A 17,945-nucleotide genomic window follows, 5' to 3' on the forward strand; every position below is an offset into this window, starting at 1 on the left:
CTTCATACTTCCTCAAATCGTTATAGAATAAATTAAATAATCCTTTAGTAGAACGGTCAGATAGTAGTGTGTGCACCCAAAACTTCCTTTTTTTTTTTCGTTTACGTAAAACTTTACTGCACAGGTATGCCACACATGCTAGCTCTTCGACTTCCATTTTGATACTGTACTAAATTTTAATTTCATTTCATGACGTGATAAACACATCTGGAAGCGCTTCTGGAAGCATGAAGAGTGGCGATACTTTTCTGGTGGCGCTGCTCTGGTGGCTTCATGTGAAAGAGGCCTTACTGTTATATTTGGTGGCCCGCTCTAAGATAATTGTTTACCAAAGTGACTCGCTGAGGAAAAAAGGTTGGACATCACTGCTATAGACACTAGTCGACGTACAGTACGCTACTAAAAATAGTCTTATTGATACGAGTATCAGTGGTGGCAGTGGCATTACAGAGGTAGTGGTGTGGTGAATTTCTATAAAACCAAAAATACATACCATGGTGCACAATAGGTACTGAAATATATTTTTCACCTACTTTTTTCTCTAGCCCACTATCCTTTAAATGCTTTCTGAAACATAAATTGAAGAAAACTAAAAACTATCTTCCTACATATATTTTACTAACTTAAACTTAAGATTAGCAAATTTTAAGAGGCTTTCCCTTTTTTTATTTTGTACTTAACTAAAAATACAGAATGTTGTTTATTATTAATAATAATACCAATTGTGATATTAAATAATGATACGAATTGTTGTGTTACTTTCTTATCGGCTAACGTGTATTCCGCTGCATTGTGTTCGTGATATTTTTATATTGATTGATATACGAGACCAATTATGAAAAGAATAAAACAAATTTATAGAATAAAGAAATCTATACTTGTACAAAAAAAAAAAAAAAATTCAAATATAATCGTCTATTATTAGCATCTATTGACTTGTACAACATCCTTGGACACAATATTATCAATATTGTTAATTTGTTTCTTATCAAACACGTGGTTAAATTGTACTGCCTTCTCCAATGCTCCAATATCGTTATTTAGAAAAAGTATAATGATTTAATGCTCATATTGCTTTAATTGGACCAACTTTTTAAGCACAATACTTGTTCAATTATCGTTTTAAACATGAAACCCGAAAATCAAGATCAAGCGGTTCACAGAGCTGGGCCAGCCAAACAAGATAATAAAAAGCATAAAACTGGTCGCCACAGAAGTAAAGGAACTATAGAGATTTTGAAAAAAGGTACTTTATTAAAATATTATAGAAATTTAATTTATAAATTTATAAATTTATAGTTTTTTTAACCATGAATAATATCATATAGGTCGATCTGCTCAAAATACGGCAAAATCTAAAGCCAATCACCAGTTAAGCCGAATTGAACGTAGACATCAAGCAAAGATATTACGCAAAACAAAAACAGACAATGTTTTGAATGAAAAACGTAGGTCTTTATGTGTACCACATTTAGTTGCTGTTATTCCCCTAAGCAATAATGTGTTTGTTAATGAAAAAATGATGGATATGATCAATATATTGGAAAAAGCTAATGTAAAATTATCAACAGGAGTCGCTTCTGAAGGATATTCTAATCTGTGGTTAGTAGTCAGTTTGTATTAAATATTTTAGAAATATTTAATTTCTGCATCAATTTAAGTGATCAATTGGAATCTTAGTGGTCTTAGCTGAAATATTTATAATATATGTAAAAATTTATCCTTTAGTACAACATATTATATTTATTAGATTGTTTAATTTTTTTTTCTCATATAGGATTGAACAATTCAAACAAGCATTTACTTTCATCAGACCTGACTGTAGTAGTGTTCTTGGACTTTTAGATACTCTAAAAGTAGTAGATACTATTTTATTTATAGTATCAGCTGATAGTGGTTTTGATCGAGATGTTGATTTACTAATGACATGTATATTAGCACAAGGACTTCCTTCAACCGTTGTAGCTATTACCGATCTTGATAAAATTCCTCTTAAGGTTTCTTATGGTACATTTTATTAAATTTAGTTGTTTACTTAACTGTATTATTTTTATAGAAACAAAATGAAGCCAAACAGTGCATTCAAAAAGATATTGAAAACTGGTTACCAGATGAAAAAGTCAGCAAAATTGATACATCTACAGATATCCTTAATGTTCTTAGACGAATTAGTTCACAAAAAAAAAGATCAATAACGTTTCGCGATAAACGTGCACATTTGTTAGCTGAAGAACTGTCTTTTTCTCCTGGTGCTGATGTAAGTACATTTTATAAATGTTGATAGCCTATTTAGTTTTATGTATTCAATTTTTCATAAGAGTTTTTTATTTTTCTTTACGTTGTTTTTTTAGGAAAATATAGGTACTATGAAAGTGAGTGGTTTCTTAAAAGGTCAACCTCTCTCTGTTAATTCTTTAATACATATTCCTGGTTGGGGTGACTTTCAAATGGAACAAATAGATTTGACATCTAATGATTTCATTAAAAGTTTTACTGGGAAAGATGTGCAAACTACTGTCTTAGAAAAAGCTAATCCAAAATTACAAGTATTCAGTATATTCTTATTTATATTTTTTGAGAGCTTAAACAAAGAATAATAACCACAAATATATTCAGGATACTTTAGTTTGTGAAAACATACCTGATCCAATGGATACTGAACAAACTTGGCCTACTGATGAAGAAATGAAGGATACCACAGAGAAAAATAAAAAAAAACGTATGATAAAACGTGTACCTGAGGGTATGTCTGTATATCAATCAGCTTGGATCCCCGATGAAGAATCTGATCATGGTAAGTATAAGAAATGGGCGTTGAGATTAAACTCTACATTATAATATCAAACCACTCTTAACCCATATGCTTTAAAAGTTGATAAATAAGTATGAAAAATTAAACAAATTAAAATTTAACAATTAAAATATTTTATAACGAAGTTATTTAAGTAAATTATATTTTTGTTTGAGTCCAGAACATTTTTTAAAACTCTTTTTTGGAGTTTAGGATGGTTAAATTTTTTGATATTATAAACAGTTTATCCTCCTTAAATATTTAAGTATAGTTATCAAATTTAATTATATTCATTGGTGAATTTTCAAATTATATTGTTTTAACCTTTAAACAGATGATTCAAATTTAGAAGACGATGAAGGTTCTGATGATTTCTATTCAATTGAAGATGAAAATTCTGATGGTGAATTGAAAAGTATAATAGATGATGAAATGGAAACTATGTCTGTAACCACTGCTGCTTCAGAAGCACCGATTGAAGCTGATAAATATGATCTGCAATTTGATATAAAAGAAGAACAAAATATTCTATCCAAAATTAAAGGTTTGAATTTGTACATAAATTTAAATATAGAATTAACCCATTATGCCAGCATATAATTTTAATAAAATGTAACTAACTCATACTTTCCATGAATTCAATTATTTTTGATGAAGTTTAATTTAAATTACTACTGAAATGCTAGTATACTTTGTTAATATTTTTTATAATAATTCAAGTGCAAATATACTTCTAATTATTTAAATTAAATTGAACTATAATTTTAGAAGCAAAACTTGATCAGTTATTTCCTGATGAAGTGGATACTCCTATTGATATGCCAGCTAGAATTCGCTTTCAAAAATATCGTGGTTTACAATCATTTCGTACATCACCATGGGATGTCAAGGAAAATTTACCTCCTGAATATGCTCGAATATTTCAATTTGAAAATTTTGATCGAACAAGAAAGAGATTGTATAAAAATTTGGAAAACCTTACTGGTGCCATGGTTAATATTTTAAAGTTATATAATTTTCTTTGATTGGTTTAACCCATTTACTTAACCTATTTATTTCAGCCTGATTGGTATATAACAGTTTATGTTAAGAATATACCAGCAAAAATGTTTCATTCAAGAGATGGTCGTAATCCTGTTGTGATATTTGGTCTTTTGCCACATGAGCAAAAGATTTCGTTGTTGAATGTTGTTTTAAAACGACCATCTACTGTGAATTTTGATGAACCAATTAAATCTAAAACTGAACTTCTATTTCAATGTGGTTTCCGAAGGTTTACTGCTGAACCTATATTTAGTCAGCATACAAATGGAAATAAATTCAAAGTAAATATTCTAAAAAAATTATTATTAAGATGTTTTTAATACATTATTTTATTTTAGTATGAACGATTCTTCCATCAAGATTCCATAGTCGTTGCTTCAATGTTTGCACCAATAGTCTATCCACCTTGCTCAGTTATTGCCATGAAGTATTGCAAGGATGGTTCATTTGTATGTACTCCAATAGTTTGAAATATCTTGTAATATTAAGATGTGATCTCACTATTAATGTATTATTTTATATTATTATTATTTTTTTTTTTTCATTTTTTCAGCAAATAATTGGAAATGGAAATGTATTGTCAGTAAATCCAGATCGAGTAATCGTAAAAAGAACAGTTCTAAGTGGCCATCCATTTAAAGTACATAAGCGTTCAGCTGTAGTCAGGTTTATGTTCTTTAACAGGGAAGATATTGAATGGTTTAAACCTGTTGAATTACGCACCAAATATGGAAGAAGAGGACATATTAAAGAACCATTAGGTATATTTTTAAATTTATTTAATTTGAAAAAAAATAACAAATTTTTAACTATTTATAATTTCAGGTACACATGGACACATGAAATGTGGATTTGATGGGCCAATAAAATCTCAAGATACTGTTTGTCTAAATTTATACAAACGAATTTTTCCAAAATGGACATATAATCAATTTTACAATGTAACAAAATAAATAAAAAAAAAATTAAATTTAACTATAACTACCAATAACTTCTTTATCTGTGGATTTCCATTAGTTTGAATATATCTCTATAAATAATTTCTAAAAAATTTAACCTCGGTGCACTTTTCTGGAACAATGTGACCAATCCATTTTGAGTCGTTTTAATTGCTAAGTAGTATAATACTTTTTGAGTGTGAATTACGTCCACAATAAGTATGTCCGTAATACTTTGCCATGGCAAAGAAAATACCTTTTGCCGTCCATTAATGTATGTTGTAGTTAGTTGTAGTCCAATTGGAGCTATTATAACTAATGATTCACTGTGCACTTTATAAATAAACCGTAATATCATCAAAAACAAGAAAACTGCAACAATTCCAGTTTTAAGGCATTCAAAAGCTGTATTAATAGCATGTGTGTATATGGCCATTAATAATGACACAACTATAATGAAGCATTCGGTTTTTGAAAATTTTTCACGCTTTTCTACACAGTATTCTATACATGAGTGTTTGACTGACTCATCTATGGATGTTTTTAACACAAGTCGATCATCTGACATTATGACATTCATTGTTATCTAACAGATATTGAACAAATGTACATTTACCATCTATAACAGCTTATACTGGACACCTGCTTCGTATGTATTTTGTAATCTGACATCGATTATTAAATTTAGAACTCCTAACTAAAACCTAATTATAATAATTTAACGATTAGTATACCGAAACTTTACTAAATAGGAAAATGTACATATGAAAAACTTAAGTTTTCAAAAATATTTAATAATCATCACAGCAGCCCATAAGTTGTAGATAATATTATCTATTAACGTTCTAACCATAGACCATAAAATACTATGGGATCGGTAGAGTAGATTTTGAAAACTGGTCTACGGCACGGTGACGTTGTATCTTCTATGGGAGAATGGAAGTATATCTATATCAGTAGGTGCTTATATGTGACAGTATCGAATTACGTTGGCTAAACTGTCTGTTGACTGAGCTATCGAGTCGATTGTTAGGCAATTTAACATAAATTCGATCCCCTCCATCTCTGCCATTTCAACTTAGCTGCTTATGTCGACATATTTTGTACCGGAGAGTTTTTCGTGGTTAACTTCTCTTTCGGATATTATAGTTGACCAATTTTTCCCAGAAAACTTTATAAGAGTCGCAATCCAATATGGGTGAGTACAATACATTATTTATTAACCGAAATCTTAATAGAATTCCTAAACATGATTTAACTTACCATGTGGTCATTTATAATTTATATCCATTCCTAACGTAGATTGACGTTTTACTTATGCCTTAGTTATATATAATTTTTCCCTCTATCACACAATTAAGAAATCTTACGTAATTATTTCAACGTTTTAATTTTAAACAATAATATGTACTACTAGTTTCACGTGTGAAACTGTGTTACGTATTTTATCAAAATAACTTCTGTTAGTGTACTTAGAGGCTATAATTTATCCATTATAATATTTACATTTCAGGTAAACCTCGTGGTATTCGTACGGCTCGTAAGCATGTAAACCATCGTCGTGTACAAAAGTGGGCTGACAAAGACTACAAAAAGGCACATTTGGGAACAAGATGGAAGGCCAATCCTTTCGGAGGAGCTTCCCACGCCAAGGGAATTGTTTTGGAAAAAGTGTAATTATATTGTATTTAATGAAATGCTTAAGATCTGTATTAATAATATTTGTATCATTACATCTATATAGTGGAGTTGAAGCTAAACAGCCTAATTCTGCTATCCGTAAGTGTGTCCGTGTTCAACTTATCAAGAACGGAAAGAAAATCACAGCTTTCGTACCTAGAGATGGTTGTTTAAATTATATTGAAGAAAATGACGAAGTATTAGTAGCAGGATTTGGTAGAAAAGGTCATGCTGTAGGAGATATTCCCGGTAAGGATTATTGGCGAATAATTATTTTCTTATTTGTCTTATTTATTCTTTATCCTTTTTTTTAACAGGGGTTCGTTTCAAGGTTGTCAAAGTAGCAAATGTTTCCTTACTTGCTTTATACAAGGAAAAGAAGGAAAGGCCAAGGTCTTAAATACATAATAATGTGGACTTTTATTATTTTGTACAAATATAACAATTTTTAAAAGCGAATTTGTGTTTGTTTATAGATAATCTGTTTTTAAATTATATTTTACACATATGTGTAACTTACATGTCCCCAACCCTCCCACCAACTATATTCTAGACAATTATTTGGCAGTTCTTTTGTTTGTAATTTATTTGATTAATATCAGAATTTGTTTGACAATAGTTTTTTACAATATCAAAAACTATGAGAAGGTACTGAATACAGATTTCTTCCACTAGTCTAAATACTTGGTATATTAAATTTTTTTTTTCAGTATTGCTTGAATTTGACCATTTTAAAAATTACCTCCACTAATAAATTTAATGTTTAACAATTTCCATAATAAATTTGAATTTAATATTCACTAGAAATCTAACCAAACAAGTTATAAAACCACATGATTCTAACTCCATATTCTCAAATTGTTTCATTTTTTAATTCAATATTTTATAGATTTGAACGTATAACATTAAATTAACCTAATCAACATGAACTTTTAAAAGCAATAATTAATGAAATATAAAAATATAATAATACACCAAGCTAAGGTTTTAATGTATTTATACATATATATATAATATTCATTTATTAATTTAAGAGTATTAACCATTTAATAATTTTTAATTTTTTTATTTTATAATATATATATATATAGGTAAATATAAGTTAAATAAATAGCCCAAATATATTCGAACTTAATAATTAAAGCGGAAAAAATGCTATCGAAACTTTAAAAAAAAAAGAGGGAAACTGATTGAGTATTATAACATCCTTAGTTGAATTTGATCCCCCTCCTAGAAGTAAATCTATCTACTCCCCTGACATTTACCCACCTTTAGGGTTGCCATATGTTCCGGAAAACCAGTATTGTCACTGGTTTTGAACTTCATGTCCCGACCGACATTGAATTGAGTCCCACAAATATTTTTGGGTTATCAGAGTTGAGTCCAACCAATATTGTTAGATTATTCGAGTTGAATCCCATCAGCCTATTAACATTACCCAGGAGACACCATATGGAGGTTGGCTGCATAAGGTAATAATACTGTGGAACTTCAGCATTCAAATTACAATATGCGGCAGAATCCATATTTAATTGTTGTATTTCCTTTTTAAATAATGACTAAACATGATTTTTAAATTTTATTTGTATGCCATAATTGTGTGTTTTTTTTTAATTTATTTAAATAGTTTTTTATTAAATAATACAGTATATGAATAAATAATACATTTATTTTTATAATTTGAATTATTTATAACATTTTAAATATTTAATAATTAAAAAAATACAACTGAATTTTTAAATATATTGGCTTTAATCAAAGTCTGTCAAATCAATAGATATATAACTAACATAAAATAAATAATAAAAAACAGTTTCATATAATTCAAAGCAAAATTTATCATCTTCAATAAAATTAATAAATTTATTGTAAGTAGTAAATCTTTCTTATTTTATCTGCTCAAACACGGGTATTTAATTTTTTCGCCCTGCTATCAGATTTAACGACTAACCGTATCCGGTCTTTATTTCGAAAAAATATGCTTTCGACCATACAATTCAGTTTGTTGACCAATTTCCGAGATCATCGTATGATGAACAGCATGGCATTCAGGAGACCGTACCCAATGTCGGTATAGCAAAAGCGTCACCTTGAAACAGTTTCGGATGAGATTTTTTTTTACAATACAGCAAGGCTGTTCCAATTCGATACTATGTACTCGTATTATTTGGAATAGAAAAATTCTGAATGGTTTATTCAGAATTACATTCTGAATGTTTTCATCGCGTAAATAATTTTTCACATGTACTATTTCTTCCCTTATAGTCACCGTGTGACTTGTGCCCGCGAAATGTTGACGGGCGCCGCGATACAGGGCCGTCTCGAAGATAAAAATCAGGAGGAGGGGGGTGACTAGTATGAAAAATGTCGACTTTAATTTTTTTAATCAATGTATGTAGTATAATTAACTATATTTAGTCATATTTTTACTTTTTAACATGTATATATGTGTCAGAGTCACATGTTCTTAAAATTGACAATTTAATTTTATATTTATAATAATATTTTATATTGTATAATAAGTAATTATATAAATTTTATTCGTGTGTACGCTGTATTACGAAGAACGAGTATGTAATATTTGTTTTCCGTAAGTAAAATTAGATTCTTCTAGGCTATAATGAAACTAGTCCGATTGCCGCCGACTGGTGTTTTGTTGGGGAAGTGAGACACCCCCCAAGACCCTCCTTCAGTACGGCCCTGCCGAGATGCCGTACTTAACTAAATTAATAGTAATGCCCGTGGTTTAAAAAATCGGAACCTTAACAGGATGGATGATAAGGTGAAGAACAATTACAAGGCCCTGGCTGGTGGCATGGCGCTTACGGCGTGTCTGTGCTCCGGGATAATATGGCACCACGTCGAACGGGACCTCATAACGGACCAGCTGATCTTGTGCCTATACAATGACTGCACGATAACCGACATTTGCGAAATGAAATGGCAACACATGATGACCGTTACTGGGCGGGATCTGAAGTTCCACGACAAAAGGAGGTACAATTGCGCGCGACTTATTATCATTCAGCTGTTGGATGCAAACGTATAGTTTACCGCGATCCGGGACAATCCCTGGTCGCTCTACACGAAGGATAACAACGAACCAAACGCGTTTGCGATGCCCTTTGCGTTGGTAAACATTAGCAGCAGCATGATGGTCATGGTCAACGATGATCAAGTGGCTATCATCAACGGCCATAAGATTTCCCGCATCGCGCTGCGCCACACCATCTCCAGGCTCCACTAACGGTTGTGTGGTGAAGCGCAACGCGAGAAATCTTTATACAGTGCCACAGCTATACTAATTTGGGTCCGTAACCGTAAATTTAACAATTGTAACTAAACTATTTTGAATTTCGATTATACAGGCTGCAAATATAATATTATATTTTGCTAATGATACACGTAAGAATTTTAAAAATATGTAAAATTTAATAAAAAAATACCATACTATAGAGAATAACACACTTTTTAATTTCGTACTACATACTTAACATTTAGTATTATACAATGTGCGCCGTTTTCAGTGGCGTATCCATGGGGGGAGAGGGTCAGAACCCATTCAACATTTATGGATTAAAAAAGTTGAACCTAATATAAAAAAAAAAAAAAATAAAAATAAGAGAAGTGCTATTCCTGCAAATAAATGACTGTCAACTAATTTAAAGTATTTAGCTACTGGTCAAGATTTGAAGATTTAAAATTTACCACAGCAATATCTCCTCAAACATTGAATAAAATTATTATTGAAACCTGTGAAGCTCTAGTTACTGTACTAAAAGATTGTATAAAAGTTAAAAAAATATTTAGATATACTTACATATATTATTATTTAAAAATGACTAACAAATGAATAAATATTAACTTTTTTAATATATATATACTATGTATACTTATAATATCACAAATTTAATCAATATAATTTTATAATGGTAACATTTGAACAGTTCTTTTTTTAATTATAACTAAATATACTAAGAACATAATATTTATAAATATTTTTATAAAATAACAAATATGGCTGTTTCTAGGTATTAAATAATAGCAAAATTAAATATTATAATTACTCTTTTTAATATCTATAAATTAAAAAAAACACTCAACTCAGTGTATATATGTAAAATTAAAAAAATAAAAAGAAAAAATATAACTGTTGCAAATATCTTTGATTATTATTAAATCAATGTAGATATATGACAAAACATTATTAGAGGTTAATTTAAAAAAACACACGAGTTTTTACATGTCCACCGTTGAATTTCGCCTTGCAATATTTTATGAAATCGAAACTTAAACCATCAATAATTCTTATTTATTTATTTTTTTCACTCGTAATAATTTAACGAAAGGTTATTTAAAAGTAAATATTGTGTTCACGAATTATTCGACACGACTGATTGATTTTGAACGAATAAACCGTTGACGAATTTCTATTATCGTTATATATCCGATACTGAGCTATGATATGATGTGCAAAATTCAAGGTCGCCACTGGTAGGTAGTTATAACATGCTATCCATACGGACTCAATTCAAAGATATTAAGATAATAAGCTGAACTCAATTCAAACACCTAAAAATAGCACGAACTCAATTATATATCATCGCGTGAAAAAATGTTTTCGGGATGTCCTATGTCCTGGGTTAGACGTCTACAGGAAATGTAGATTTGTTTAATTTTTAATTTCGAGCATTTTATCTCAAAGTACATTTTTAATCGTAATCGATTGACAATATTTAATAAAAACATAATTTTTAATTTACACATATAAATATATAATATATTTTATTTTACACAATATTTTTAAATATTATATTGCCGGCCATTAATGGTCCTCTTCAAAGGCGAATACATAACTTTTTTATGGGAAGGGATCATTTGCAAACAAATCATTATTTTTTTTACATTTCTAACGCCCTCACAATAAGAACATTATTTTATAACAAGGCCTAGGGGGGATCTGATCCCTACATCCTTCCTATGTATACTGCACTGGTCCTCTCAATATATTAAGTTATAATATAAAAAGTATATTACCTACTCAATAATATGTTTGTTTTGTCCCGGTTTCGCCTTATAAATGTTTGGCAATCCTATCCACCTACATACTTATAAATCTATCCATAATATGGATGTATAAATACATAATACAAATTGTATTTTATTTATGTTTTATCGATTCATTACTATTTGTTAATTAACTAAAGAAATTTTTTTTTTAAAAATGATTATTGATTATATTACCTCTAGTTAAATGGTGATATAACATGATCGTTGATTCGTGGTTATTCTTATCAAAACAGATATAAAAGTTGATAACAATTGTTAATATTTGTTGTTTGTATAGACGAAAACGTCTAAAAAATTATTTTATTGTTTTAATTAGTATTTATATTAAAATTATTTCATCATTTTTATACATAATATATTGTCATAAGAAAATATCGTAATTGAACAGTGAATTTTACTATTTACGAATGTAATTAATACTATTACAATGCCAAGCAGCGTTACTTCTTTTCGATCAACATCATCTTTGTCATACTTACCTTCACCAGTAACACAGCGGTAAGAACATTTTATTAACTAAAGGTTTATTATTATATTCTTTGTCTTTTTAAACATTGTAGAACATGTATGACTGCTGCTGTGAAACGTTATCGGTATTTGAGAAAATTATTGAACTTTGAACAAATGGATTTTGAATTTGCACTGTGGCAAATGACGTTTTTATTTATCAATCCTCAAAAAGTTTATAGAAATTTTCAACATAGAAAAGGTATGTAACTCAGAGTTTAGTTTTAATTTTATAATGTATTAATTGTTTACTTTTCTTACAGAAACCAAATTACAATTTGCTCGTGACGATCCAGCATTTTTAGTTCTTTTAAGTGGTTTACTCTGTGGTTAGTACAACATATTTTGCTATAAACTAAATATTTAGTTTGTTAATTTTTTTTTACAGTTTCATCAATAGCATTTACATACGTTCTAAGGCTTGGTGTCATCGAGTTCTTAAAATTTCTATTATATATTGTAACAATAGATTGTTTATTATCTGGTGTAATTATTAGTACAGTGTTATGGTATGTATTATTATATTTCTCCATTTTCTCTTGCTTTAATGTTGATTGGGGTTTCGAACATTTAAACATTTGTTTTCTATTCAGTTAAAAAGTAATACAATGCAAAATTGATTCTAAGAGTATAATTAACTACTTAAACTTTTTTTACTTTAAAAGCTTAATTAATCTATTATAGCTAGAACTTTCAGTTTTCAATAGCAAAAATTTTTATATTATTGCTTATTAGTTCTTTAAACATATTAAAATAATTATATATAAGTTTTTTGAAAATATATACACTTTCTTAAATTAAACTTTGTTTATAGCAATTAAATAGTAAAAGTAATTTTTAACAAATTCAACAAAAAATTTATATTTGTACTTATAACCTTTTTTTATAACTATTTTTTTTACCAACTTCACTAACTTTTTTATACTAAACAAAATTTTATATATCTGTAAAATAACATTTATACAATTTTGTAAGTTATTAATCATTATTTTATTATAATTACAGGTTTGTTGCCAATAAATATTTAATTAAGTCAAACTATAAAGGCCAAGATGTAGAATGGGCATATGCTTTCGATATACATTTAAATGCTTTTGTGCCAATGTTAGTAATATCTCACATATTTCAGTTGTTTTTCTATCACAGTATGTATGAATATTTTTTTTTTATTATAATTGAGTAACTTTCTTTTTTTATAATTTTTATAACCTTTTTTTGTTTTAGTATTTCTCAGGCACGATTGGTTTCTGCCTTTATTTATTGGTAACACATTATGGCTCATAGCTATTGGTTACTATCTATATATTACGTTTTTAGGATACAGCTGTAAGTTAATAATTTTCAAACGAATAAATTTTATATAGTATTTAAATGTTTTATTTTAATTAATCAATTATTTATAAAATAACTTTTGTACAAACAAATTTTAAGAAAACTGTAGTGTGAGTTTTTCTGTGTAAATTTATATTTCTTTCTTATTTTTATACATAATAGTCTATATTTTAACATATTCTTAATTAACCTAGTAGAATGTATTATGAATTATAACATTCATTGATAAATCGAGTTAGCTACTAAATAGTGCACAAACGTATAATTATAAATTCACTATAAAACGATAAATGAAAATGTTAAGCCAAAAATAACATTAACCAACATAATTTTAACATCGTTATATATTTTTAGTAATAGTGTATAACAATTAAATATCAGTATAATAAAAACCTGTTGTAATCTTCTCTATTTAGTGTAAATATTGTTTGGGAGAACTTTTTTAAGAAGTAAAAATTGAAAATGTATTTTTGAAAAATTAATTATATTATCTTTTAACATAAGATTTTATATAAAGATCTTGTAAAATTCTAAATACCATATATTCAATTGTATACATATTATCATAAATCACTGTATTCAATTGCATTACTAACAGTTAATATTTTTTTTCAGGTTTACCTATCTTGCATAAAACTGAAGTACTATTAACTCCATTCATTTTGTTGTTTTTCTTATACATTTTATCATTTGCTATAAATTGGAATATAAGTGATAATGTGATGTCTATTTATGAATACAGAATTCTATGAAACAAATATTATTTTTTAATTATATAATATTTTTCTTTTAACCAATATTTTGTTTATAAAGTATTTTAATGTGTTAATGTATATATAGTACATAATATATCAACCTATTTGTATAACATTTTTGTATAAACACATACTATTATTTTTGTGGCTATATATATGTATGTATATATATATATATATGTACATAATACTTAACCTTAATATAAGTTTGGTAAGTTAACACTTATAGTACATTAATTGTTTTTATTTGATTTTTTTGAATTTTTTATTGCTTTAGATTTTTCTTTTTGTTTATCAGCAACTGCTGGTGGACTTCCAGAAAAAAAAGAGGTTATCATTTCAGACATTTCAGGCATCTCATGTTTTAAGTTTGACAATTGTTCCATTTCCTATGAAAAAACGAATTAATAACAAACTTATTTTTATTATATTATAGGCATAAAATCATACCTTTTTAGTTTCTGGATCATTCATTAACTTTGGTAAAACTAGTATAGCAAGGAGAGGCAACACCATAGTTAAAACCTAAACATTTAGATTGTAATGTATTTAATCTGATTTAAACAATTGAATTCTTAATAAAGATCAAACTCAAAACTATACCATTGAATTGAAGAGAATGTCAGTAACTTTCCATTGTTCTCGAGTGTAAAAATACTTGGCTGGCATATAATTTACAAACTCTAATGGATAAGGAATTTGGTGCACGTGTGATGACTGAATATAATTGACTTTACGTGCGCGATATTTGCCTTTTGAATTAATTTCAACCCTAATTGGTTCATACACATAGTTTGGATTTACTACTTCAACAATATATGATCCTGATGGCACTTTTGAAATGATAAATGAACCGTTTTTCCTGTGAAATGACAAAAAAAATAATAATTCAGCTATTTAATACATATTTTATTTTATGTGGTTTCTGTTTTGTTTTAAATAATTTAATTTAAAAAAAAAAAAATGGAATATATGATGCATACAAGCAATTAGTAATAAATAAGGTTACAAAATATCTAATGATTGCCTAGATCTATAAAAATTAACTCAATTTTATAAATTAATTAAAAAGTAAGTATGCAGAATAAGTTTTAAATAATGACTAGTATAAATTATATTACAGCCAAAGAAAATATTTTTACATTTTTAAAAAATTATAATTAAGTTTACAATTATTTAATATTGATAAAAAATTTTTTAGTTTATTAATTTATCATGTAAATAATAAATGTATCACCTAAGAAATCCGACTGCTTCGCCTCCTTTAAGTTGGATTACAGTTTCGGCTAACCAAGATGTAGTCAAGTTGGGAAGCATAATTGTACCTTCAATGTCATAAAGTTCACGGCTGGATTCCGTCTGACCATAGGCATAATAGAAGTTAAGTGATATGATGGAAAATAAAAGAACATACACTTTAAATAAATTGGTAATCATATTTATTATAATTTAAGAACACGATCTCTAAGAGACTAAAACGATTATTGATTCAAAATGTATATATTTAATACTTTTATTTTACATATTCTTGTTATCTCTCTGAGATCCGCTGAATATTATCACTTATCAGAAACCATTTTAAACTTAGAATTAAAATATCTTTGAAATTTTTCAAAATTATCTTATCAACAATTCAACACGATACTGATAGACCGGTAATGGATATAATTTCAATAATTTAACATTGAACATTTTAAAATAAAGGATTAATTTAATTAGTACGATATTCGATTCAGTAAATGTATTATACTGATTTTCAATTATTTAAGTAGAAAAATATTGTTATAAATATTACGAAAATCAATAATTCAAGTTACAATCATGGACGAGAAGTTAACAAACGAAGAATCTAATAATTTGAATTTGTGGATGGTAAATATTAAGTGTAAAAATTTTATAGATTATAGGAAGAGGTTCTATTTAGGTTTTACTCAATATAATATATTATTTTATTTTGAGACATAAAAAAAAAAAAATTCATTATAAAAACTTATGTTATGAATCACGAAAAATTACTATTCTTAAAATAATCAACGTAATCTTACATCTTAATGATCTATGTACATATGAATAAGACTAGTTTTAGAAAAAATTAATTCTGTGGTTTTAAAGTAAACATTGTTTATTTTTCCAAATTAATTATTGAGTAAGCATCACCTTACAAACTAAACTACTTATTAATATACAGTTTTAATAAATAATTCTAATAAAAATCCTATTTGAGCATGCTCATTTAAATTTTGTTTATTTGTATTAATATAAATGTTGTGTATTTATATTATTAAGAATGCCTTAAAAATGTAAATTATTTTTTATTTCAAAGTTATAAAAATATTGTTATTTATTTACTTCATTTATATTTATATTCATATATTTTTTTCGTAAAATAAATATATTTTAGATACGACCATGTGAGATATACAATGATGAATATAATGAGTGTACTTCAATATTATCAAGATTTCATCAGAGGTTTATTTATGGAAGTACCATAGACTGCAATAATTGGCATGGCGACTATCTTAATTGTTTGAAATGGAAAAAGGACAATGATTTACAAGCCGCAGTAATTCATTTTAACAATTTCTTATCATAGTTACATATAAATAATAATTTTTTTTTACAGAAAAGTTTGGTTCAAAGTGAAACAATCAGAAGAAACAATAGACTGAAAACTTTCTATGCAAATAATGTATGGGAAATTAGAAAAAGTCCTCCAGAAAATTGGAATGAACCGTTGCCAGAATATATAGCACAGCGTCAATCTAATTCTACATTTAAGAAGACATTAAATGAAATTAATTTAGAAGCAGATAAATCTTTTTGTTCAATAATGTAAAATTGATATACAATTATTTCTAGATTGTTGCTTAATGTAATAAAGTGGTTTTGTTGTTTATATCACTTTTAACTCATTATTTTCTGTACAATTTAAAATATTTATTTTTTGTTTTATATATTAGGTAAATTAGATATAAATTATTTTGTATTGATTGATAGTAAATGGATTATTATAAACGTAAATAGAATGTTTTTAGTACAGGGCAGGGCTTTGAATTGGAATCATTTAATCGTTTATTTGGGTTTTGGGTGTTAAAATAAATATTAGTTGATTGAATTTGAGTGTTTCAGGTTAAAGAACTTTTTAATTCAGATGTTAAAAAAACTCATGTTTCATATTAATTAACATAAAATATTCAATGTGAATTTGATATGGTTATCTGATTTTACTTTATAAATAAATATGAAAAAAAACCACATTAAAATAATACTTACCATAAATCAGTTATTTATCTGGTTTTGGGTTAACTCAAATATTTCATTCAAGTTTCGGATTAATTAAGGTGTTTATTTTTCAATCGGTTTTTAATAAATAGGTTTCGGATTATGCCATTTATTTGGGCTTTGAGTGACGTTCAGATACAAAGCCCTGATACAGGGTATAGGTATGTAAAACAATTTTCATTTTTTATGTATGGCCTATAACACAGACTATTGTACTATTTTTGTCCATATGACATGTTGAATTTACATTTTGGCGATTATAGTTATCTATTGAATGTTTAATTGTAATAATTAAATCAGGAGCTTTTTCCAGTTTGTTTTCACAAGTTTTATAAATATAAAGTAAAAGAAAAAAATAATATCTAAATCATATAAAATATATTACTCTGGAAAAAGTTGACAGTATAAAAAATTATTAATGATTATTATAAAAAAATGACGAATACAAAAACTGGTAGGAACTTTTAATTTCAACTATCAAATTCATGCATGATAAACATCAAGTATAAAAAATTAACATTTAAACAAACTTTAAAAACTCAT

The 17,945-nt window shown here is 27.2% G+C and overlaps 6 protein-coding genes across 6 annotated transcripts; 4 read left to right on the forward strand and 2 right to left on the reverse strand.

Moving 5' to 3' along the window:
- Positions 1-1,128: 1,128 nt before the first annotated feature.
- LOC112683966 (pre-rRNA-processing protein TSR1 homolog) lies at positions 1,129-4,816 on the forward strand. The gene is made up of 12 exons (XM_025555245.1): positions 1,129-1,246; positions 1,329-1,602; positions 1,778-1,997; positions 2,057-2,257; positions 2,352-2,546; positions 2,617-2,794; positions 3,126-3,335; positions 3,560-3,783; positions 3,853-4,116; positions 4,174-4,284; positions 4,389-4,596; positions 4,661-4,816. The coding sequence occupies exons 1-12, from the start codon at positions 1,129-1,131 to the stop codon at positions 4,786-4,788; spliced, it is 2,331 nt and encodes a 776-aa protein (XP_025411030.1). The 3' UTR covers positions 4,789-4,816.
- On the reverse strand, positions 4,814-5,601 carry LOC112683967 (phosphatidylinositol N-acetylglucosaminyltransferase subunit H-like). The gene has a single exon (XM_025555246.1). It carries the CDS (start codon positions 5,351-5,353, stop codon positions 4,832-4,834), a length of 522 nt encoding a protein of 173 aa, XP_025411031.1. The 5' UTR covers positions 5,354-5,601; the 3' UTR covers positions 4,814-4,831.
- A 235-nt stretch (positions 5,602-5,836) lies between these two features.
- LOC112683968 (40S ribosomal protein S23) lies at positions 5,837-6,912 on the forward strand. The gene is made up of 4 exons (XM_025555247.1): positions 5,837-5,971; positions 6,287-6,446; positions 6,518-6,702; positions 6,771-6,912. Exons 1-4 carry the CDS (start codon positions 5,968-5,970, stop codon positions 6,851-6,853), a joined length of 432 nt encoding a protein of 143 aa, XP_025411032.1. The 5' UTR covers positions 5,837-5,967; the 3' UTR covers positions 6,854-6,912.
- Positions 6,913-11,809: 4,897 nt separating this feature from the next.
- On the forward strand, positions 11,810-14,136 carry LOC112683973 (protein unc-50 homolog A). The gene is made up of 7 exons (XM_025555253.1): positions 11,810-12,021; positions 12,084-12,232; positions 12,294-12,359; positions 12,419-12,539; positions 13,036-13,175; positions 13,255-13,356; positions 13,978-14,136. Exons 1-7 carry the CDS (start codon positions 11,951-11,953, stop codon positions 14,112-14,114), a joined length of 786 nt encoding a protein of 261 aa, XP_025411038.1. The 5' UTR covers positions 11,810-11,950; the 3' UTR covers positions 14,115-14,136.
- A 98-nt stretch (positions 14,137-14,234) lies between these two features.
- On the reverse strand, positions 14,235-15,656 carry LOC112683969 (ER membrane protein complex subunit 7 homolog). Its single transcript, XM_025555248.1, has 4 exons — positions 15,355-15,656; positions 14,721-14,979; positions 14,568-14,642; positions 14,235-14,506 (listed from the first exon to the last, which is right to left on the reverse strand). The coding sequence occupies exons 1-4, from the start codon at positions 15,552-15,554 to the stop codon at positions 14,351-14,353; spliced, it is 690 nt and encodes a 229-aa protein (XP_025411033.1). The 5' UTR covers positions 15,555-15,656; the 3' UTR covers positions 14,235-14,350.
- A 165-nt stretch (positions 15,657-15,821) lies between these two features.
- On the forward strand, positions 15,822-17,016 carry LOC112683970 (UPF0545 protein C22orf39 homolog). Its single transcript, XM_025555249.1, has 3 exons — positions 15,822-15,989; positions 16,519-16,683; positions 16,744-17,016. Exons 1-3 carry the CDS (start codon positions 15,939-15,941, stop codon positions 16,954-16,956), a joined length of 429 nt encoding a protein of 142 aa, XP_025411034.1. The 5' UTR covers positions 15,822-15,938; the 3' UTR covers positions 16,957-17,016.
- The last annotated feature ends 929 nt before the right edge of the window (positions 17,017-17,945 follow it).

This window comes from Sipha flava, unplaced genomic scaffold, assembly GCF_003268045.1.
Source record: "Sipha flava isolate LNK unplaced genomic scaffold, YSA_version1 238_pilon_pilon, whole genome shotgun sequence".
In the NCBI taxonomy this organism is placed as follows: domain Eukaryota; kingdom Metazoa; phylum Arthropoda; class Insecta; order Hemiptera; family Aphididae; genus Sipha; species Sipha flava.